At 40.9% G+C, this 23,106-nt stretch overlaps 1 protein-coding gene across 17 annotated transcripts in view; it reads left to right on the top strand.

Moving 5' to 3' along the window:
- Positions 1-23,106, top strand: part of LOC307036539 (membrane-associated guanylate kinase, WW and PDZ domain-containing protein 1-like) — an 84,265-nt gene that overhangs the window by 38,277 nt on the left and 22,882 nt on the right. For 4 of the 17 annotated variants that reach the window (XM_079676961.1, XM_079676949.1, XM_079676952.1 and 1 more), the window contains 11 exons: positions 5,824-5,943; positions 9,751-9,939; positions 11,047-11,314; positions 11,625-11,672; positions 11,943-12,022; positions 12,551-12,589; positions 14,436-14,493; positions 14,648-14,757; positions 16,170-16,289; positions 16,949-17,134; positions 18,060-18,671. In XM_079676961.1, coding sequence (XP_079533087.1) covers positions 5,824-5,943; positions 9,751-9,939; positions 11,047-11,314; positions 11,625-11,672; positions 11,943-12,022; positions 12,551-12,589; positions 14,436-14,493; positions 14,648-14,757; positions 16,170-16,289; positions 16,949-17,134; positions 18,060-18,671 — 1,830 coding nt within the window. Of the gene's footprint in view, positions 1-5,823; positions 5,944-8,071; positions 8,200-8,230; positions 8,340-8,460; positions 8,982-9,031; positions 9,166-9,750; positions 9,940-11,046; positions 11,315-11,624; positions 11,673-11,942; positions 12,023-12,550; positions 12,590-14,435; positions 14,494-14,647; positions 14,758-16,169; positions 16,290-16,948; positions 17,135-18,059; positions 18,672-23,106 lie in introns of those variants that run through there. The other 13 variants (XM_079676958.1, XM_079676960.1, XM_079676959.1 and 10 more) reach the window with 13 other exon arrangements.

The following is a 23,106-nucleotide window of genomic DNA, read 5'->3' as shown; positions in this document are numbered from 1 at the left end:
TGTTAAGAAAGAGATGGACCCTGATAAAATGTTGTGTGTTTGGTTTCCCCTATAAATATTTTCAAGAGCAGGAAGAAATAAATAAAGAAATGAAACGTCCTTATAGTCAAGATTAAAGATGAAAGAAGAGGAGGAATTCATTGTGAGAATTATATTTCTTTTTTTACCACAGAAGGGAGCTGTGTGTATAATACTAAGGATTTGTTATTGTATTTTGAAAGCAATCTTATGGATGCAGTCATGCTGATTTGCAACATTGCATGTGCCTAATACAGCCAGAGAGATTAAAAGGATTGTAACCTTGGAATAAACATCCCTGCTAAATCTCTGATTGTAGACACATTTCAATGGTGTCACATTACACTGTACATTAGTGTGTATATACTCTGTAGTACTGCCCTATGACAGCCTGTAGCTGCGTAAATGTTTGACAAGAAGAGCATGGCTGACTTTGTTGTAAAGGGACGGTTGGTTGTAATTTGGTTACCCAAAGTATTTGTGTGCAACTAGAAAATCCCTGATGCTGAGTTCACATTGCATCACATGACTCTTAATCTACTACGGGGAGTTTATTTTTGCCAAATCTTCCTTTTTAAATTGCAGTAGGGCTGTTATCTCTATGAAGTGTGTCATAGTGTTTAGCCACGCAAAGAGCTTGGGATGGAGATGTTGGTATTTCTGTCGATGAAGGCAAAACTGGTGTTAAAATAATGTCTATCATTGATGTGTTTTAGCTGTGGATAAAGGTATGCAAAAATGTTTTTTAATTCACAAATGTTTATTTTTTGACTGTACCAGGCTGTACCAAACCTGACATGCATACCTCAATTATTCAGCAGTGACATTGGATCTTATTGAGCTCTTGTTTTAAAGCACGAGACAAAATCTTTGGACAAATATCTAGGTGGCTTCCAACGATTGTAGTGCATGTTTTGCTTTTTTGCAATTAGTGTTTAGTGTTGTTAAGCAAATGTTGGCATGCTAACAAGCTAAACTAAGAAGGCTAACATGGCAAACATTCCTATGTATGTATTTAGCAAACATGTGTAGTTTTAGTAATATTTTTGAAGAAGGGTTTGGTTTATGCCAATCTAAGGAGTTGTTGCTCATAGGGACATTTACACACATCCATCTACTGCCCCTGAAGCTATACAACTTGATGCCAGACACAGTGTCTGCATTTTTTTGTTCTTCTTTCAACACCTGTCATGTTTCTATTTGGGGTTACAGGTTTTACTATTTTTGTATTTATTAGCTACTAAACATGTGGCCGACAAAGAAATAAAAAGAAACCCCTTCAAAACCAACACTTGTTTTATTAACTATTCTGTTTTAGCACAGATTAAACAAGCAATATTTAACATGTTAATTACTGAGCTTTAGAGATGCTGGAAGGCAGATCTTGTTACCCTTCAGGCATAGACATGTTTCCCCTCTACTTCCAGTCTTTAAGCTAAGCTAAGCTAATAGGCTGCTGCCTTTATCTTCATATTTACAGACATGAGAAAAAAAAGGTTTCATCTAACTCTATCCAAGAAAGGAAAGAAAAAAGCACATTTTCCAAAATGTTGAACTACTACTTAAAGGGAAACAGTCTCTAAACATAAACATATAGTCAACAAGTATGAATGTCACCGACTGCAGAGGAGTTGAGTACAGTAAATATTTTCTGAGTCTGAGAGACTCCTTTAATCTGGTTTTACGAAATGCCAACCTGGTAATAACATTTGGTGGATTGAAAACAAAAACGTTATCCAGAAGTGAACATAATATCATGATTAGCATGTTTTAGTAACTGAGGCAGGAGCTTCTTTGTAGAATTTGTATTCTTTGCAAGCTGTCTTAAAACAGCGAGTCACTCTGTATGTTATTATTATTGTGCTGAATTAAAGTTGCATCAGTTAAACTAATATGAGATTTTTCCAACTTCCTTTAGTGAATCATCTTACCCGCGGACATCACCAAACTTAAAATTCAATGTGCAAAAGTAGCTGGTTCAAAAGTATATTTGAAGCCTGCAGAAGTAGACGCCGGCCTGTCACATTTGATTTTCTAAAGGCAAAACAGAGTAGACAGCAGAACACCGAGATCTTAAATTCACTGCAGTTCAAAGAAATATCAATCAAAACATCTTTCAGCTGTGATTAACAATTATAATTATTTTTTGAAATGTATGGTGTTGGCTTTATAAAGCTCTTAACATTATTTTTTCTCCCTGGGATATGTCTGTACCGGGAAAACAAACGAATAAGAAATACAAGGAGGAGTTTAAACAAATAATGTAATCCAATGCAATAGCCATGCAATAAATGAAGCTTATAATGTTTTAGTTTTTGGAGAGAAGCTGCTTCAGCTCTTTAGTTGTTTTTTAAGCAATGGTTTGTGTTTTGAATTGCATTTTTCTTTCAGGCAATGGTGGCCACCCTCTGTTGCTAGCCTTTGTCAAAGATCTACACTGTTTTTCCTTCCCAATACAACAAAATTAACTCTTCTGCATTTTGTATGCTCTCTAGTTGAAGAAGCGCCCAACTTCTCCTCAAACAAATATTGCTCTCTGCTTCGTTTGGTGGTATTTTAAAACTGAAGACGTTAGTGCTTGTGTTCCATTCTGCTGTTCATGCATGCACTGGCTGGTCGCTCACAGTGAATGAATGGAGCCCATTGATGGCCATCAGTGGAAGTTAGTTCATCAGGGCCGGGGTCAGAGCTGAGTATGGCCCAGTCATTGTTTCCCTGGTCAGACTATACACAGTGACAGTATGGAGATGAGCCTGACCTCACTGTGGCTGTCGTACACTGAGAGCATTCACAATACCTCTTATATGAGTCCCACTCAAGACAAGCCTCTGGGTCATTAACAGGAATTATCTTCCAAACCTTACCAAGTCTCCATAGTTTATGACAAATGGCTTTTTTCTAAAAAGTCTTTGCTTCTTTACGAACATTATGTTTCCTCATCAAATGGGATTTAGCTGTATAAGATTAATTATTTTTGGCTTATACTTTATCTGAAGATAGGGGGAAAGAGAGGGGATAACATGCAGCAAAAGGCCAAGGGTTGCTTTATATCATACTATATGATAGTATTACAGTATTGAACATTATATGGTGTATATATACACAACTTGTTCAGAACTGAATTATTGGGCCCCCATGGCTATGGATAACAGATAATAAATAAATGGTTCCCACATCAGAGTTTTGTCCTACTGTACTGAAAGAATTGCATTTAAATTGTGCAATATTTAATAGAAGCAAATACAAATGAACCCAGAAGCACATTAGGACATTAAAATGTTTAATAAATTAACCCTGCAAATGTGATGCAGTATCACTTAAGAGCAAACATTTTTAAAAAGAAATTATTTCATAACAGAACATAAAAGAAGTGTTCAGCTCTAATATTCTGTAATACAGGCACGCCAGAATTAGTCAGAGCCCTCAACTGTGGGGAATAGCGTGGAATAACAGCTCCATTCCCTGCTCAGCAGACAGCGTCATCAGAACACACTGAGCCTCAGAAACATCTCTCACCATGGGACCACCTTGTCCTCTGACTCAAACTCCCAGACAACTTCATTTTCATCTGATCCTGATCCACTGAGGCGAACAGCAAGCTTTGCTTGTGTGCTCCTGCTGTAAACAGTCAGTTAGAAAATGCATCACTTATTTATTCTCTCTTATGTTTTGTTGTTCACATTCTGACCACAATTTATTGTAGACTAGTTTACATCATCCTGTTTCAATTAATCTTGAGAAGTATTTTTAAAATGGCGGGAACAAAAGCCTTTGCAGTGCAATGCAGGTGTAGGACGGAGCAGTGTGCGGTAAAGGCTTGCTTATTATCAGGTGTTTGTGGGCTGCATGCACCCTGAGGGATGCAGAGTGTGAGCTCACTGCATATTATTGGAGAGTAAACACTCGAACAAGAGTCTTATGTCGAGCATGAGCTTTCTCACTCGTCTAGAATAGAACACAGTGGTTGAAGGCTGATGAACTGTTATTTCAGTTATTCTGACGTATGTTTTTTTAACCAGTTTTTAATCATTATTGTGTCATTGATTAAGGGCTGGTAATATACTGTAGGTTAATTCACCGTTGTCAAGACTGAAATATTTCAACATACTTTTTGTGGATTGATTTGTAATTTTGATATTCATGTTCCTCAGAGAATTAAATGTAATATGTTTGGTGAACTTTTGGCTTTCACAACAACATTATGCAACATATCAACATATAAATGGATTGCAGATAGATACATATAGACAGAACATGTTGTGGAGAAAGATATGGTCCTGAGAGGATGTATCTTAATATCTTTCTTGATCAAATATAACTTGGATGGATTCCAGAGATATTCATATCTACTCAGAAGGAATTGTAAATATTTAATTGAGCTTTGATTTTTAAGTGTGTACAATCATAAGTTTGGCACCCTCATTTTTCCAATACTTCCAAAAGTTTGTGGGATAAGATGTGTAAGCATTCATCTAAAAGCTGAGCTAAACATACATATATCTCATACACAGTCCTGTCCTGACCACAGATGGATCACAACTTCGGTCAACCATCTGGCCTGTCTTCTCATCTCCTCTTTGTAAAGACAGAGAAACAATAGCCCATGACTCCATTGTCTGGTGTCAGCTTCCTCCTACAAAGTGTTCCAACTATAAGTAAAAACACCACAGACCACGAATCATTAACTCCTATAGGGTATCAGACTCAGGTGGTTAGACCTGCAAATCATTTTTTACTTGGAGTTGAACTTTTTTATCAGAAATTAATCCAAAGGCTGATTCAGAGTCTATTAGCAAATGTCATGAGTTTCACTGCCTCAAATGTTCTCTGGTGCCAGGACCAGGAGACGTGCTGGTTTATATCGCCTGCTTTTACAGTCCTATAGTTAAACCTAACGACACCTAGAATATATTAAGTATAGCTGTTCAGCATTGCAGTCGTAACAGATGCAATGCAGCTTTAGCAATCAACTGCAGCCTGTGGCTCAGGAGGTGAGGAGGTCGTCCACCAATCATGGGGTCGGTTTTGTCTGTCTCCTGCTCTCTACTTAATGGAATCTTTTTGGTCAAGATACTGAACCAGAAATGGTGCGATTGCGTGTGAATGTTTATCACTCCAGATGATCAGGTGGCACCTTGTATGGTAGCATCTGCCGCCAGTGTATGTGTTTAATGCCGGCTTGTTTGTAGAGCCCCAAATAGCTTTACCATTTACCACCTTGATGGGTGCACAACAGCCCCTGGCAAAATCAGGCCAAATTGGGCGAGGATCATAACATTTCCGACGCCCCTTGCTTGAACCAGACTAATCTTATAACTCAGCCTTCATTTTGATCTCAACCCCTCTATGGTTTTGTGACTTCCTTTTGCACTGTTTTGACATTCTTACGACACTTATTTCAAGTGTATATGATTATGTTTTTGAGTGTTACAAACCCACGATCACCATGAAGAAACTGGTGGATTGATAACAAAATAAGAACGATTCCTATGGGGACCTTTTATTTCATCCTCTGACTTAGCAGGCAACAGTTAATTTCCTCTCATAGTATCTATAGCGATTACAATCACTCCCTCTTGGTTTCAGAGCTCACATATTGACTGTTTCCAATCCCTGTGCTGGTCATCATCTCAAAAAAGCTGAGCAAATATTAGGATGCTGAATGCATTTTAACACTGATAGGCTTATTAAACTAAGATAAAAATGTGGTTCAAGGTGGGCACTTTCCCACTGAAAGCGATAAGATCTGACTTATATTATAGGCAGCCACATTAACTTTATTTGTCTGTTTCTTCTTGTCCTTAGGTACAACCCGGCCCCTTCGAGACGGAGAGGTCCCAGGGGTGGATTACAACTTCCTGTCTGTGGAGGACTTCCTAGAACTTGAGGAAAGTGGAACACTACTCGAAATAGGAACATATGACGGTGAGGATGATGATCACAACTGACCCTACATGCGACTCATTATGGCGCAGGTGTCCTGATTCTCCACAGATACAATGAGCGTGGCAACATTTATTTTTTCCTACTTGCAGGCGGGCAGAAATACTTTGCTCCAGTTGATTCAGATTAGACTGTGCATGATGGGGAGGGAGATGCATTCAGGAGACAGCAGGTCACTCCACATCTGCCTCTCTCACTCTGATTAGGACAGTGTTGTGCAGTCTCGTTCCAACACAAACCTGTGTGTTAACATGAGTGTGTGGGTGGATGTGTGGGTGCATGTGTGTTTGTCTGCGAGCCTGTGTGTTGTGCAGGGCTAAGTCTAATGTGTGTGTGTGTGTGTGTGTGTGTGTGTGTGTGTGTGTGTGTGTGTGTGTGTGTGTGTGTGTGTGTGTGTGTGTGTGTGTGTGTGTGTGTGTGTGTGTGTGTGTGTGTGTGTGTGTGTGTGTGTGTGTGTGTGTGTGTGTGTGTGTGTGTGTGTGTGTGTGTGTGTGTGTGTGTGTGTGTGTGTGTGTGTGTGTGTGTGTGTGACATTAATCTGCTTGGCACCGCTTCTGCTGTTGGCACGTTTCTCCCTTTCACGCAGACAATGTCAAATACCTGTCCACAGGAGTCTGTGGACATCCAGATAACCACCAGAAAACTGGATTATTGATCATAACTGCAGTAACCCTGGAGCGTTATGAAAAATAAATATATATATTTATTAAAAAGATTAGATTATAAGTACCTTCTTTTAATTCCCTCACAGTTTTGTTAACCATTTTTGAGAAATGTTTATTTTAACATGCCACTTCACTGTTGTGTTTTATTTGGAATTGTATTCTTGGTAAAAATACTATTTGTCTTATCCCTATCCCAAATTTGATTTAGGGAAATTACCATCTCCATTTGCAGGACTTACTGTATTTTGTTGTTCCCAAAGTAAGAAGTGAATTGGGAAAGAGTGCTTTTAGATTCTCTGCACCTACTGAATAGTTTATTCTACTGACTGATCCTAAACCTAAACATATTGTTTACCTAAACAGGATTAAAGCTATAGGGAAATATAATGGGGGCAGAATGTGGGTTCAAATGTTTTATCTGATCATTTGATGTTAGTCAAATAGATGTGCTTTTATCTTGGTAAAGATATATTTGAGCTCAACAGGAAAAACCTGTTTAAATAAATGATAAATTAAAACCACACAATTGATAGAGACATTAGTTAAAAGGATATGAGAGGACATAAACATCCATAGCGCAATTCAAACAGCCTTTGGCCTTTTCCGAATTATTTATTTAATACAGAGTATTTGTTTACTGTAAACAGAAGACAGCTACTCTAAATTTCACATTTACATTAGACTCTTAGGCCCAATCCACACGGAGACGAAACCGATTTCGAACCGAAGTCGATTTAAAAAAAAACTTCCGTCCTCACGGAAACGGCTCAAGAAACGTGTCCATCCGCACAAACGCTGGAGACGCTGTAGTACATATACCGGGCCTGTAAGTGGCGCTGTACTTCCGCCACAAAATACACCAAAAGCAGCGAATAAGACCGATGACGATTATTATTATTATCATATTATATTTATTATTGTTGCTGATGGTTGTGCTAGACGAGCTGTAGATCTTGCACTAAAATCTGTATCATGGTCAGTAGCATCTGGAGCACGAACGCAACCCTGTGATCCGCCGTTGTTGTTGTTGTTGTTGTTGTTGTTGTTGGTGAAACGCATCAGCAATGACGCGGGGTGAGCAGGAGAGGTGGGGAGAGGCGGGGGCTATGGCGTCATCGTTTCAGGAAATTATCGTATAGGCATACACACCAAGCCCCCAGGAAGTGCGCCATACTCTGTGCCCAACATTCGTTGTGTCCAAACGGCGGTACTGCAACTTCCGTATCAGTCCATGACGTCACTGGGCCCGGAAATACTTTTTCTCATTGACTAACATGGGGAAAGAGACGTCTGTAAATCAGCGGATAATTTGTTTGTAACTAAATAAACTACCCAGTTTTAACTATTTTATAGCCCTTATTAGAATAAATCGGTCCTTAAAGTTGTAAAATGCACTAAAAGCCGAATCTAGATTTATTTTTATCTCCATTCATTCTAGTGAGCCGAGAGTGGGAGCTCGGGGGGCGGGGCTTAAGTGGCAACTCAACTGTGCATGCTCTTTGAGCGCACATACAGGTACTTCTGCTCTGACAGCCAGGCATGACGGGTAATCTGTGACGTTTCGCTCTCAAAGGTTGGACCATTTTGCCTTCATGCACCAATAGAGTGGTGCAGGGATGACGTATTTACCCGGAAGTAAGCTGCGCATGGGTTCCGTCGTCAAAAAAGCAATGGGATTTCTCCATAAGATTTTGGAAAATAGCTCAAAATAAGGTCTGTGGAAAACGAACCTCTTAGATAAATGCACGTTTTGTTCAGCCGGATAATATCCACATGTCTACCCTACTTTTATATCGAATCATAAATCTAATCGCCAGAAGCTAAATGCTAACGTTATGCTATAAACGAACTACAGCTGGGTCGCTGCTTCAACGTCACGCCAACTTAAGATCGATATTCAAAAATACAGATTCAAAATTGTACAAGTTGAAGCTTTTGTTTTAACAGTTTGCAAGAGGGCAGGTACTTGCTTTCAAGCAAAACAGGGAAAACAAACTTAGCGGGAGTGTTTACGTGTTCGGTGTAATGAAGTACAACTTCTGTAGTCCTATTCAGCCACTTGTTAACAGTCTTCAAAAATCACCAGTGTGGTCACTGCTGATGTATTTAATGTCGTAGAACAAAACGTGATCCGTCTCTTACATTTGTGTTAACCACAGACCTTATTTCGAGCTATTTTCCGAAATCCTATGGAGAAATCCCATTGACTCTGAGACGAGGGAACCGGTAGTGGTAAAATGCTAACTCACTTCCGGGTTTTAGGACGTGACACTGCACCACTCTATGAGCAGCTCTCATAGGAAAGAACGAGACCCTGCCTCTGATGCTGTATCCAGTTCTTATTATACATCCATGGTACACACGGTGCCGCAAGCATTTCGTCTCCAGACTTACCCACTTTGGGAGCCGTTTTCAAATTGTATCGTTTTCGGGTTCCGAATCCGCGGCTTCATGTGGACGAACCGTCTATACGATAAAGAACGTTAGCGGATACAACTGATATAATCTTCGTGTGGACGGGGCCTTAATCCTAAACCAGGTTAATCAGCTGGTGCTTGCATCAAATAATTAACAGACATGCCAGTGGTATTGATCTAGCATATTTTTATATCGTTTGATCCAACTATTGGCAAGAATGCAATAAAGGGTATTTCCCCAAATGTTAAATTATTCCTTAAATGTAGCTTCTATGGTATCGTCGGACCCCTAGGTCACCAGGATGTCTCTGTCTCTCATATCTATAAATAATGTGTGAATAGAGTTTTAACATACAGGATAACGACTTAATGAAGTATTTGTTTGTGCCTCTGAAAACAAGACTCTCAGTCATAAAAAGCTACAAAAACAAGCTGGCTGTTGTGAGCCGGCCATTGTTCTTGCTAAGTATGCTTTCAGGGTCCAGACAATGAAGCTCTGAAGCCTCGAATACAATCTAGTTCTGCTTTCTCACCAGCTGCTTTTTCCAGGATTCATGATCACACTGTGATCCAGCGCAGATGATGAGGTTTCATAGATTCTCTGCCTGCTACCTTTCTGCCTGTTTCTATCCCTGGCTTCCTCTCTCTGTCTCGGTTTCTCCTTCTGTGTCTCTCTCAAGCATGCTAATGTCCTTCTTGTTGCCTAGGTAACTATTATGGGACCCCCAAGCCGCCAAGGCAGCCCATCAGTGGGACAGTGATTCTCAGTGATGCAGGCTCCCAGCAGTCCACCCCAAAGCGCACCAAGTCCTACAATGACATGCAAAACGCCCGAGTAGTGCCTGCTGACGACGAGGATGACGACCAGGCCACGGAAATGAACAACAGTTTTACAGGTGAGGGCGTCGCTCCACATCTCCAGCCTCCCTAAACTTTCTGCAGCTCTCTTTGTCTGTGCATGTATTCTCCATCTGTGCTGTGTTGAGTGGATGCTTGCTTAGGAGTGTGTGTGAATGCTCAAGATTAAGGATATAGAAGGAGAGAGATAACGTGTGTGTGTTTATGATTCTCTCCTCTGTTGTACGGTGCTGGGTGTCTGGCGGTTACATCATGTCTTTGTGATGCTCGTTCCTTTTTCTGTGAGCGTCCAAACACTGCCATCTGCCTGTGAGGAGGGGTGTAGAGGGGGAAGAACTACACCACAGTATACACTCATTTTTCTCTCATTGCTACAGGCCTCAAATCCTTTCCAAGCTGTATCTTATCTTTTACTTCTCTTGACATTGCTCATTTAATTACTTCTAGCATGTTCATCAAATTTGAATATGTCATTCTCAGGTATTATTGCTTTTTCAAGCCACATATTTTCCAATACATGTTAGCATTCTGCTAACATCCTCTGCATCTCAATCAGTTCCATAATATATCAAATAAGAAACATTGTGATTTCTATGCCAAAGCGTCAGTATTTTCCCTCTTCTTCTGTCTCCTTTAAGCTCTATCCTGTTTTTTGATAGCAAGACATGGTTTCTTTTTCTCTCTTGATGCTGGGAATCTATGCCCTCTCTGTGTCCCCCTGCCAGGCTGTGAGAGTGTTGAATTAGCATTTGATCAAATCCTGAAAGGCCCACGGAAGTGGTGGAGGACATTGGGCCAGAACTTGGGAGTGAGTGGGGATGGGGGGTTGGGGTAGCTAGCCTTAGGAGAAAGAGGCTTATGGGCGGAGAGGTAAAACAGGGTGGGGGTCACAAAGAGTTCGGGGAAGACTGTTGCTGGAAGAATTAGCATATTCCTGGGGCCCTTTGAGTACACTAGATATGGGCAGGGGGCCGAACTTAAGACGGGGGGAAGGGGAATGTGGTGTGATTAAAGTTGAATGTGAGTTGCAAGAGTTATAGCATCTCTGCTTATGTCCTCTGTTCTTTTCTTGCATGCAAAAACATAAACTGTGTTTTTTGTTCTTTTTTGTTGTCGTTCCGTGTTGTGCTCCTTGTGTTACCCAGGATCTTTAGTGCGTAGTCTCTTCCCCTCTCCTTTGTTGTGCACAGGTAACCCTATTGACCAGGACGAGAGCCGCGGCGGCACCCTCCGGCCGTACCCCGCACGTGACAATGCTCCATCCTGTGGTCTGAACAATGCGGCCGCTTCCACCTCAGAAAGTGGGCAGCAGACCCTCGCAGAGCCGCAGGTCTCTCCGGAAGACCCGCAGGGACCTCTGCCTGAAAACTGGGAGATGGCCTACACTGAGAGCGGAGAACTTTACTTCATAGAGTATGTATCGACAGCCTGCAACATTTCAAAGTTTTATCTCCTGCAACACACTCTTTGCACTGCCTGAGTAAGCATTTCTCACCGTAGCCCATTCCCTAGTTTGTGTTTTCTGTATTTTACCTGCACAATTATCCCTTTTGTTCGTCCAGTGGCTTGTCTTCCCCCATGATTTGGTTTTTAGGCCTCCCCAGCCAACCTGCCCAGCCCCCTGGGTGCCACTGCTTTCCTGTTAATCCCTGCATGTCCCGATCTCTAAAGGAGATCACATCCTGATCACCTGACTACCTCCACCTCTCTGTCCTCTCCGCAGCACGGCAAAGCCACACCACCAGGACATGGATGTGTATTTTCAGAGCTTGTATGTTTATTTCTGCTATCACTGATTTACAGTATGTTCTTGTTTAACAATAGAGGGAAAAGTCAGGTCATTTATTGGTAATATCCTGCTTGTATTGCTCTATTATTCTCATTTCTTCTTGCAGCAGGCGCCTTCTGTCCTCTGTAAACTTGCTGACGCGGTTTACTTTCTAATTCTTATTGATGCATTCATGCGCCCCTGCTGTGCTTTTATATGTCGGTGTGACAGCCTGTGTTGAATTATTCTGTCGTCTTGTTTGTTTCCTCTCAGCCACAACACAAAGACCACATCATGGATGGATCCTCGGTGTAGAGACAAAGCCTCACGGCCAGAAGAGTGCGATGATGAAGGTAAGCTTCGACACAACATCCTTTGCACAATACAAGTTGTTTAGCACTTCAGCGTGTTGCTTCAGGAATCAGTAGGTGGTGTGTGAGGTCTCAAACAATGTGCTGCTCCTTGTTAGAGAGTGGTGACATTTTAACTCATTTGCTGTGAAACCTACAGATTGATTTTGTGTTTTTTCACAACTTTTAACAAATAAAAAGATAACTAATAATGATCTTATAAACAACAAAATGTTTGATAAATGACAAATTACAGTTGTGTTGAGCACAGTTCAGAATACTGAAAAATTGCACCATCAAGTGGCGAGATTTCAAGTGGCACACATTGCACAGGATTGTTTAAAGGCTGTTTTGTTTTGTTACCGTACGTTTTGAAACTAAGGGGTTTCTTTTTGCCTTTCTCTGGACTGTCACTTCCTTCTTTATTTGCTCTTCGATTCTTCCATCCCCAACCCACCTCCCCTCCGCTTTGCATCCCCTTTTCTATTCATTATTTTCTATTCTTTGTTTCATCTTGCTTTAATTCTGGAGAAGAAGGAATACATACGGAGGAACTGGAAGCTGATATAGGTAATACTTTTGTGTTTAAATAAAAGTGTTGTTGAGACTAATAAGGTTTATCAGTGTAAATCACACCGTTATGTTGATCTCTGAATTTTGACCTTCTCTGTCATGCTGCACTAAAAGTTGCTATACCATTTATTTAGTTAATGCTGAAATGAAATGGAGGCTTCTTTATTATTCTTTATTGAACTTTGAGGCAGGAAAACATATGCAAGAAATATAAGGACCTTCCGACTGTGAAGAGGAGCCGTACAGCAATGTGATGATGTTACCATTTAGTACTTGCTTTGCATGCTACAAGCAGAGGAGTGGAGGATATTTGTACCAGCTGCAGACCCAAAAAATAGAAAAGACTGCAAGTAATGTAAATAATGCGGGTTTCATTAAAAGATGGATTGGATATGTTGTTTCTTAGACCTTACGGATACACAAATGATGTATTGCTGAGACTGTAAACAAATGTGTTTACGGAAAACAAAATTCCCTTTAAAGCACAAAGCATTTTCCACATATTCCTGCAGAGCAGAGATGTTTATTGTTTAGAGAGGGCTTATGACCCCATGTGACGTAATTCTGTGTCTTTTGCTAATAGCATTTCCAATATGGCATTTGGCTTTATAACATTTCTTTCTCTGCTCTCCAAATGTTTTCCTCTTGACATTTTCTGACTGGAGCCAAAATAGTATTTGTCCCTCAGTTGTATTACTTTTATTTACTTTCTGTAACTCATGTGAATTAGCCTCATGTTGATTTAGCATTTGATCAAAAGTTTGTTTTTATCTCTGGGATCACTCAATTTGCCTTTGATATTATAAATACAATCATCTGCTCCTCGCAATTAATCGCAGTAGTTGTTTACATCAGATTGCAGATGCTCATATCTGAACTATGTGCTCACCTCCCAGTTGCAGGTAACACAAACAACCCTGTAATGGATCAAAAGCCTAGCCTCAAACAAAGCCTTGAACGTCTGGCTTTGAGCCTTATTTATTTCTGGCTGCATTTGCTGGCTGCTCTGATGCAGACAGTCTGTGATTATTGATCATGAAATCCAGTCTCATTAAAGTATTTACTGGACTTCTGAGAAGCCAACGGTAACACAAGGCGGTAATGTCTTTGTGTGAAAATGAATACAGTGAGAAGGAGGAGGACTGAGATGCCAACATCTTAATGGGGTTGTGTCAGTCTAATAGGATTCATCTGTCCGCCTGTTCCCATGTAATGCGGTTAGGTTTGTGTGAGCAGCGTGCAAGGGTGTGTTCAAAGAGTGAGAGTAGTGGCGCGGAGCAGAATGATACGGTTATATTTACTAGAAGAATTACAAACCGCCAAATACAGATGTTAACACTTGAGTTTTACAGTTTTCAGACTTCACTTGTTTGTTGGCCCCTTGTTTTTGTTAAATGTTTTAATTGTAATAAAAGTGTTTGTGTGGAAAAAGTGGAATTTTTATGGTAAAATGTATTAAGTTCTTGGAATGTTTATTTCACGGTGGAATCCAAGACATTCAGTGAAATAGAGAAGTTTCAAAATCAAAGTGATCGCATTTTGGCATTAATGTTAGAATGTAAAACAGGATAACAAAGTGCCATAAGGGCAGAAAAGCCTGATAAACCATGTTTCCGAGCTAACATACCAAAACAATGTTCTAAAGAAATCATGTTGACCCAGAGATTTGAGATAAGATGAAGGAAAGGGATCCAGTACATTATGGAGGCTGTACCTGTAGTTTAATAACCATGTTTGATACACTGAATGATTTCGAGTCAATCCACGATCATACTCTGCTCTGCTGATGACCAAGGAGAAATTATCTTTCTGTGCTTGATGTTGTGTTTCATCTGTATTTCAGAGCTGCCTCCAGGATGGGAAAGGATAGAAGACCCAGTGTACGGGGTGTACTATGTAGAGTAAGTTAATCAGCTTGTCAAAATTCTCCAAATAAAAGACCATCTTCGCACCACCATCATTTATAAGAGAGCTTTTCATGTGCTTTTATATACTTTAACTGTCTTTTTTGAAAATCATAATGTCCTTTGTTTACTCTCTCCCACGCTGTCTCAGTCATATAAACAGGAAGACCCAGTATGAGAACCCAGTGGTGGAGGCGCGGCGTCAGAAGATCCTGGAGCAGCAGCAGCCGCAGCCTCCAGAAGGTGAGCGGTATATTCGAGGTTCGTTTCCTGCCCTGGCACGGCACCATTTCTTTCTTTCTTCATGTCTGTGAGTGTCATGTCCTTCTAGTTTGTCCAGTGCTCTCCAGGGTTTTGGCCAGACTGCTATCCTTCTCTCTTCTGTGACTTTACTTCAATTCCCATCAGGTCATGATAGAAAGAAAACATAGGTTTTTGGCTAAATGCTAATTTTGATTCTTATAAAGAATTTACCAAAAGAGAGCTGGCCGAAGCCCTGGTGTCGTCTTTGTTGTTTAGGTTTTAATTTACGTTATTTAAATTCATAAAAGCTCTATCTCATTCTGTATTTGATCATTTAGTTTGTTTTACCATGAAAACGCTATTCAAACATTTTTTTCTTTAGCCAAGAGGTTTTTAAACATTGACGCCATCTGCCCAGGGGAGAGATGTGGGGCGAATGACTTGTGAGGCGGGACAGGTGCATGCTGATGCTCTCAAAACAACAGGAAGTTATTTATTGTAGTTTGGCCCTGTGATTTGGCCTATTCATCCACACAGTCAGGAATTGAGCCTGAAGCTCAGCTCAGCAACTAAGGTACTTTAAAACACCTATCGCTGTTTTACTGCGATTTGTTTCAAAAGTAGTACTCTTTTTAATAGTCATATTTCAGATCCAAATACATACACACATTCTCAGATTCAGTGTTAAATTCATAAAATGAGCAAAAAATATGTTTTTCAGAATCATAATGGTAATTGTCTGTACGTCCTTATGTACTTTGCAAACAGGAACTGCTAATGGCTAATTTGGCATCCTTCAAATGGTTAAAAAAAACGTAAAAAAAAAAAAAATGGGAACAAGCCACATCCACACCCATAGAAACATCAAACTTTCTGTTCACATCCTGCAATGCCATGCGCTAATGGGAACTGCAGCTCCAAATGAATAGAACAACATAAATTCAACTTTTTTCATGTTGCATTTTTCTTTTACTCTACTAGGCTCAGATTGTCCCATCACAGTGTTTTGTACTTCTATTCATGGAATACTGACACTTTCCTCTATCCATTTATATACAGATGTTTGCCACAAGTTGGATACATCTGGACATACACTGACACTCAATTTCTTTCTAAGGAGGTGACAGAGTGTGAAAACTACTACTTTAGCCTAAGAATCAAATGTATATAGTTACTGCAACATTTCACATTAAACAAGTTTTTCACATTTAACAAACAACACTAGTAGAAGCTGATGTAAATGAGGGAACTTCTCACAACTGAGGCGTAAAATGAATCAGATGGCAAGTATGTACAATATGTGCTTAAAGCTCTGTGTGTCTATACGTGTGTGTTGCTGTTGAGTGTTTGTTTGTGCTTGGCATGTAAATACACTTTTGTGTTGAGTGTGTGTCGGTAATGTGTGTGTGATTGTGATTGTGTCTGTGCAGAGTGGATAGAGGAGCATTCCTCAGCTGCTGTTCCATTAGCAAACTACGCTCCGAACCACCTGGAGACCTACAGGGACCCCCAGGGCCGGCCAAATCTACCTCCGATGCCAGGAGCCAAGCGTAGGTCTTTGTTTAATAGACACTGTACATCATATTCATTCATTTAAATGATATGATATGTATACATAGAGTTGCAAGACTATTAACCTAGGCAATGTTTCGAAGCATTTATAGCTGCTGATTTACAATCCTGTCCATACTTCACTTTTACTTCATGATGTTATATGTATTGGCAGTTGTCCTAAGATACATCATGTAGTTAAGATGAAGGTTTGTTTTTGGTTACTACATTCACATTGTAATTCCCCATGCTTTGACATTTCCGGGCTAGAAAATCTACTTTTGCCGATTTGTTGACAGTCTTTTGACATGACATTTGGAAAAGGACGTCCCCCTCAATTTATTTTTGAATGACTTAATGTGAAAGTGACAAAGGAGTGCAAGCAGCCCATGTCAAAATGTCTATGCATCGCCAAGCAACATTTCTAATAACCATAAAAAGCAATGCACAATTTCATAGCCTGTAACCATTTGAGTCTCATTTGAGGAATCGCTGATTGTCTCATCTTGCTAATTTGTCCACATATCAAAATTCAGACAACAATGTATGATCCTGAATTGAGAGACACAACTACTATTAATCGTTGTTCAGGTATTTTGAATATAGAATCCGGAAATGACACAAAAGTATGAGTTTTTTTTCTTCTGCTGCTCTAAAGGAGGGAAGCCTTTCTTCACAAGAAACCCAGCAGAGCTGAAAGGAACCTTCATCAACACAAAGCTGAAGAAGAGCCGTCGCGGCTTCGGCTTCACGGTGGTCGGAGGTGACGAGCCAGATGAGTTTCTACAGATCAAAAGTCTGGTGCTGGACGGGCCTGCAGCCGTGGATGGCAAAATGGAGACAGGTGCAGTACATAAGCACTATCCACAGGGGGCACTGTTTTCATTCAACACACTTCTTATGAGCCCAATCCCAGCAGCTGTATTTTAAGTGATGCACCATTTGGCCTTCAATGATATCTACTGTTGCTGTTTAATTGTACACTTTGGATAACTTGAAAAATCATGATAATCAAATCCTTCTGAGGTTGGATTTTATTTTGGACAGCAATCATTACTTGATAGTACAGTATGAGTTTGCCACTGAACCATTCTCGTATAGTTTCAGTAAAATAAAAGTAAAACATATCTGCTATCGTAAAAGAGCAGTCGTATTATTTAAGTCCTCATAATCTTTCCTTGACCTGGTGAACTTTTTCCATCGAGGTCGAGTACTTGGGGGGTCCCTAGTGGATTATTGAGCCCTGTATCCACATTTTCGATAAGACTACATCGGTACAGACCTTCCTTAAAGAAATAACCTTTAGTGCAAAACGAAAATGGAAAAAAGATGTGGGAGTCAGAAGAGGAGATTTTCCAGCGGCACTTTATATTTGTACTTGATAATAGTGACATAAAATATTTGAATTTGGTGCAACTGACCTCTTGTACTTATTTAAGTATATACTGTCGCTGTGTTTCTGCTGCATCAATTTGACTGTCCATCGTGAGTTATAGAACCAACAATATTATAGTGCAATACTAAAGGGCTGGATAGTATTTTAATGTTTGTGAAGGTATACATTTTAACAGGCCCTTCACGACCCTGTCAGGTCCCCTATTACAGACACTTTGGTGTTACACTGAATAATGGACTTTCCAAAAACTGGGTTATTAAACTAAATAACACATTGTTTAAAAAACGAAAAAACTGTGAATATATATATAGAACAGTAAATAGTTGTTATTTGTGTAAATGCATCACTAACAGTATAATTCTCCTCTCTGCAGGCGATGTGATAGTCAGTGTGAATGACATCATTGTGCTGGGCTACACCCACGCTCAGGTGGTAAAGATCTTCCAATCCATCCCCATCGGCTCCATGGTGGACCTGGCCCTGTGTCGGGGCTACCCTCTGCCCTTTGACCCCGACGACCCCAACACCAGCCTGGTGACTTCAGTGGCCATCGTGGACAAGGAGCCTATCATCGTCAACGGACAAGAGGCGTTTGACTCGCCTTCCAACCACGGCGGACCCGTTAACGGCATGAGGGACTTGCGGTCGCACAGCCCCTCCGCCGAGGTGGCGTCTAACGGCTCGCACGGCCACTCCAGCGATGTGGTCAACATGGCCTCATCGATAGCCACCCAGCCGGAGCTCATCACCATCCACATGGAGAAGGGCGACAAGGGATTCGGCTTCACAATCGCAGACAGCCTGACGGGAGGAGGGCAGAGAGTCAAGCAGATAGTGGACTACCCGCGCTGCCGTGGTCTAAAGGAGGGGGATATTTTGATGGAGGTCAACAAGAGGAACGTCCAGAATATGAGCCACAATCAGGTGGTGGACCTGCTGAGCAAATGTCCCCGAGGCAGTGAGGTCACCATGCTGGTGCAAAGAGGTATGTATTACATCTTGATGTCAAATATTTGGATAAATAGATGCAGGTATAATGAAGTTGATGAAATGATGTGAACACAGAAAATAACATACAGTAATCTGCTGAACCGACAACAGCTTGAATAGTTGGCATGCAGAGAGTGACATAATGCGAAGGCAGAGAGAAAAAGTTAGGAAGAGAGTGGGTGGCAGGTTGAAAATAATCGGACTGGATGAGATGAAACCATGAGAGGCAAAGAGACGATGGGCTGAGTTAGCATTGCTGTCGATGAGCAGATGAGTGTGGGAAGGAGTGGGAGGCTGGGTAGAGAGGCAAGATGGATGAATGAGAGGGGGGGGGGGGAGGGACTCGTTTATGTTATGAATACGGATGCAGGTGAAATGGGCCTCAGAGACTTTGTCGCTATTCATGTTAGCTACCGTCATATGTTGACCTTATGATGTTTTGAATGGGTGTCAGTTTATTTTCTGCTCTTCACCCACAGTAGCTGAAATTATTAAGCGACGAGTTTATAGCATGTGTTCATGAAAACGGAAAATTATTAAGTATTGACTTGACTTATAAAGTTCATTCTTAGTATTTGCACATTATTTATGTGGATTTTTTATGTTAAATGCATATTGTTTCTGGATTTTTCAGCCTGTTCACAGCAACACTGCATCATACATTTCCCTACATAATACACTTTTAGCCTGGAATGATCCATAGATGAATGTTTTCCCATTAAATTGTCAAAACAAATTGTTTGCCGAAGTGTAAAGTATCCAGGCAGACACTGAGTGACATTGGAGGTCCCTCATTTGTGTCTAGTCCTTATTGTTGTTAAATTACCGTCCATGCCAGGTGACCCATATCTCTATTAGTGGAGGTTCAGGATATGCACCTCACATCAATTATGCCCTCTAATGAGTTGACCCTGTGCACTGATGCTGGAATAGTGCTGCTGTATTGTGTTAAATGTCAGCATTATTATGGGCCTGTGAGAATGTGAGAGAGAGGAAGTGATACGGTTGCAGGGCAGTATTCCTGCTACCAGAGCTAAGAGAAAGAGGTTCAAGGAGAGCAAGAGCAAGACTGAGAGGAAATGAAGAAGAGGATAATTGGGTAGAAGGCTACAAGCAGTCACTGTGGCAAGCAGGGCGACTGACAGCAGCGTAGATCATCTCTGTTAGGCTTTGACACCAGCCTTTCATTATTATTTGCTCAGGTGAGACGCTAGGTGATGAGGTGCAGAAACTGCACACCCACACAGGCAGCCAGGGGGGTGGGATTGAGATTAATTAAGCTTCCGTTCAATAGTTAGAGGTATTGCATGAAGTTGAAGGAATGGTGCAAACAATACTAAACTCACTGAAACCGTTTTTTCAATATGCTACTATTGACACAATTATTTGTTCATTTTACAAAAAAAGCCAATATACCGTAGCACTGTATTCAAACAAGATTGTCGGACTTCTGCAAAGAAGTAAACCTTTTTTTCATTCTAAGTCTACAAATTAATCACAAAATATAACATTCCTTGACCAATCTAAAAACGAATTGCAAACGTAATTTATAAATACACACCACACGCATATTGTGAAATGCAATGACATGCGATAAACTTTACAATCGTAGTGTAAAAACACCTTTGGTCGATCAGATGTGAAAGTCCCTCACAGCTTCTCACATGTGAGGGTTTCCATCTTTTCCCTTTTCTAATATAATTGCATATTTAATATTTTTGGGTTTTACATCAAAACAAGCAACTTGTAGGCACCACCTTGGGTTTTGTGAAATTCTGGGCATTTTCTCGACAAAACAACTAATGCGATGAATTAAAAACATAGATCACATATCAATCAACAGAAACAATCATTAGTTGCAGCCTTCCCAAAAGTGTAATAACGTTTTTTTGGGGGCTGATTTGTGACTCGTCTGAGAATAATGCGCTAACCTTTCAAGTGATCGCTACCAGCTAGCACATAATCATTCACAAATAACAATTATGGGAGCTAAGAGGAGCAGGGTAAGGCAGATAAGAAAAGAAAGCCGAGGATGAGATATAGGAAGGCCAGGGATCATGTTTTGAGAAAGTGGAGGAGGAGGATTAGGGGAGAGAGTGTGAGATTTGCTGAACAGCATTGAAAGTTCAGCAAGGGAAGCGTGTATGAGGGGATTGCTATAAAAATATATATATAGGCGGAGGAGAGGAGGAGGCACAAGGTGGACCTCAGCTGGAAGAGAAGAAGCCTTAAACTGTTTATCTGTGACTCATCAATACGTGCTGGCTGACTCAGACTTTTATAGAGGGCACAAAGCGCAAGGTCAAACAAACACATCACACAATGAAAATGTTATTTTATGTTTCAAGAACAAAGTTTGTATTTAAATGTTGTGTATGATCATTCGCAGTGGCTCGGGATGTGTCACAGAAGTTTCATTTATGCAACATTTTATGAATCCTTATAGCTTTGGCAAAATGTACTGTATCATCGGATGTGCACGACCAAGACACAAAAACATCTCTTGCAACGCTACACCAGTTCAGCAGTTTATCCCAGGAGGCAGCATCGCTCTGAACTCAACAGTGCCAGGGTAGTTTGCTTGTGGCAAATCTCAGATAGATGCGCAGCGAGTTCAAAAGCCTCACAAGTAAAAAAGATGTTTTGTCACAGCATCTTGCCGTTGCCTTCATGCTCCCCTGCGATGGCATCAGAAAGGAACGGAGCCACATTTTGGCCAACAAGTGGTCTCTCTAGTTTCAACTGTGTGGTCGTTGGCTTTAAGAGAGGAGACTGGCCACATGTTATTATTGCAATGGAAAAAGACAAGAGGTGGAATAGGCTGTTGTGGTAATGAAGGAAGTAGCTAAAAGAAAAGGGCTGTGAATGGACTGTTGTTAAAAAGAAGAAGAAAATAACCCTGAACACATTCTTCATGGTCTAATTACACACTGTCAGCAGTAGTATCTCAACCTGTTAAAATAATCTATTATGACCATAAACTTTTCTAGTGTGAGAAATGTTCATAATCCAATACGATTTCAAAGATAACAGTGTTTTCACACACTGTACCTTCTCATGTAAAGGAGGCCAGGCCAGCTTTGAGTCCTCCATCTTGTCTTCCCACCGCTGTTGCCATGACAATCGTGCACAGCGCTCCTGTCCCCTGAGAGACAGAGAGAAAGAAGAGGGAAACTTAGAGGGGGGAGGGGGGATATAAAATGTTGGGGAAAAGAAGGGAGAGGAATGTAATATAATGATTACAGACAATGAGGAAGAGCGACACAATATCATTTAGAGTGGAGGAAGAAAAGAGATGTGTTTATAAGTTGTAAAGCAAGGCTAAACGTTTACAGGCTCAACAAAAGACTACATTACTCATGCTGTACACATGGGATCACCAACTACATTTGTCCAAGGGCTAAAATTATTCCTAGAGACACTTTCGGGGGCTAGCGATTTTTATATATAGCCCTGAATTGTGAAGTTGTTGACCGGGGGCGGTGCTGGTGGAGCGCGCTCATGTACTGTCAGCTCGCCGGAGCCTCGCAGCGGGGCTACTGCAGAGCGCTTAAAGCAGACTCTTCACGCTAACGAAGGATCACTCCTTCTTCAGGGCAGGGAAGGCAACGCAGTACGCAAGCTACTGTCCTGCAGCCTCTCCGTTAGACTCTGGTGCTGCACATTACTCACGAGACGTTGTAAAAAATAAATGAGTGGGGGGCAAACGCACTAACCACTCTGCCAGCACCACAGCGCGTGCCGGATGAGAATGTCTGGCGTGCCAGATTTGACCCGCGGGCCGCCAGTTGATGATCACTGCTGTACACCCTTAAACAACAATATACAGGACTGTCTCAGAAAATTAGAATATTGTGATAAAGTTCTTTATTTTCTGTAATGCAATTTAAAAAAAAAAAAAAAAAAAAAAAAAAAAAAAAAAAGTCATACATTCTGGATTCATTACAAATCAACTGAAATATTGCAAGCCTTTTATTATTTTAATATTGCTGATTATGGCATACAGCTTAAGAAAACTCAAAAATCCTATCTCAAAAAATTAGAATAGTTCCTCAGACCAAGTAAAAAAAAAAGATTTATAACAGCAAAACACAATCAAACATTTGAAAATGTCCATTAATGCCCTCAGTACTTGGTTGGGAATCCTTTTGCACGGATTACTGCATCAATGCGGCGTGGCATGGAGGCAATCAGCCTGTGGCATTGCTGAGGTGTTATGGATGCCCAGGATGCTTCAATAGCGGCCTTTAGCTCATTAGCATTGTTGGGTCTGGTGTCTTTCAGCTTCTTCTTCACAATACCCCACATATTCTCTATGGGGTTCAGGTCAGGGGAATTTGCAGGCCAATCGAGGACAGTAATGCCATGGTCAGTACACCAGTTACTGGTGGTTTTGGCACTGTGGGCAGGTGCCAGATCATGCTGGAAAA

The sequence above is a fragment of the Notothenia rossii genome (genome assembly GCF_949606895.1).
Source record: "Notothenia rossii genome assembly, chromosome: 4".
NCBI classification, from domain to species: Eukaryota; Metazoa; Chordata; class Actinopteri; order Perciformes; family Nototheniidae; genus Notothenia; species Notothenia rossii.
The sequence above is the reverse complement of the archived record's forward strand: the minus strand, read 5'-3'. Positions and strand labels throughout refer to the sequence as shown.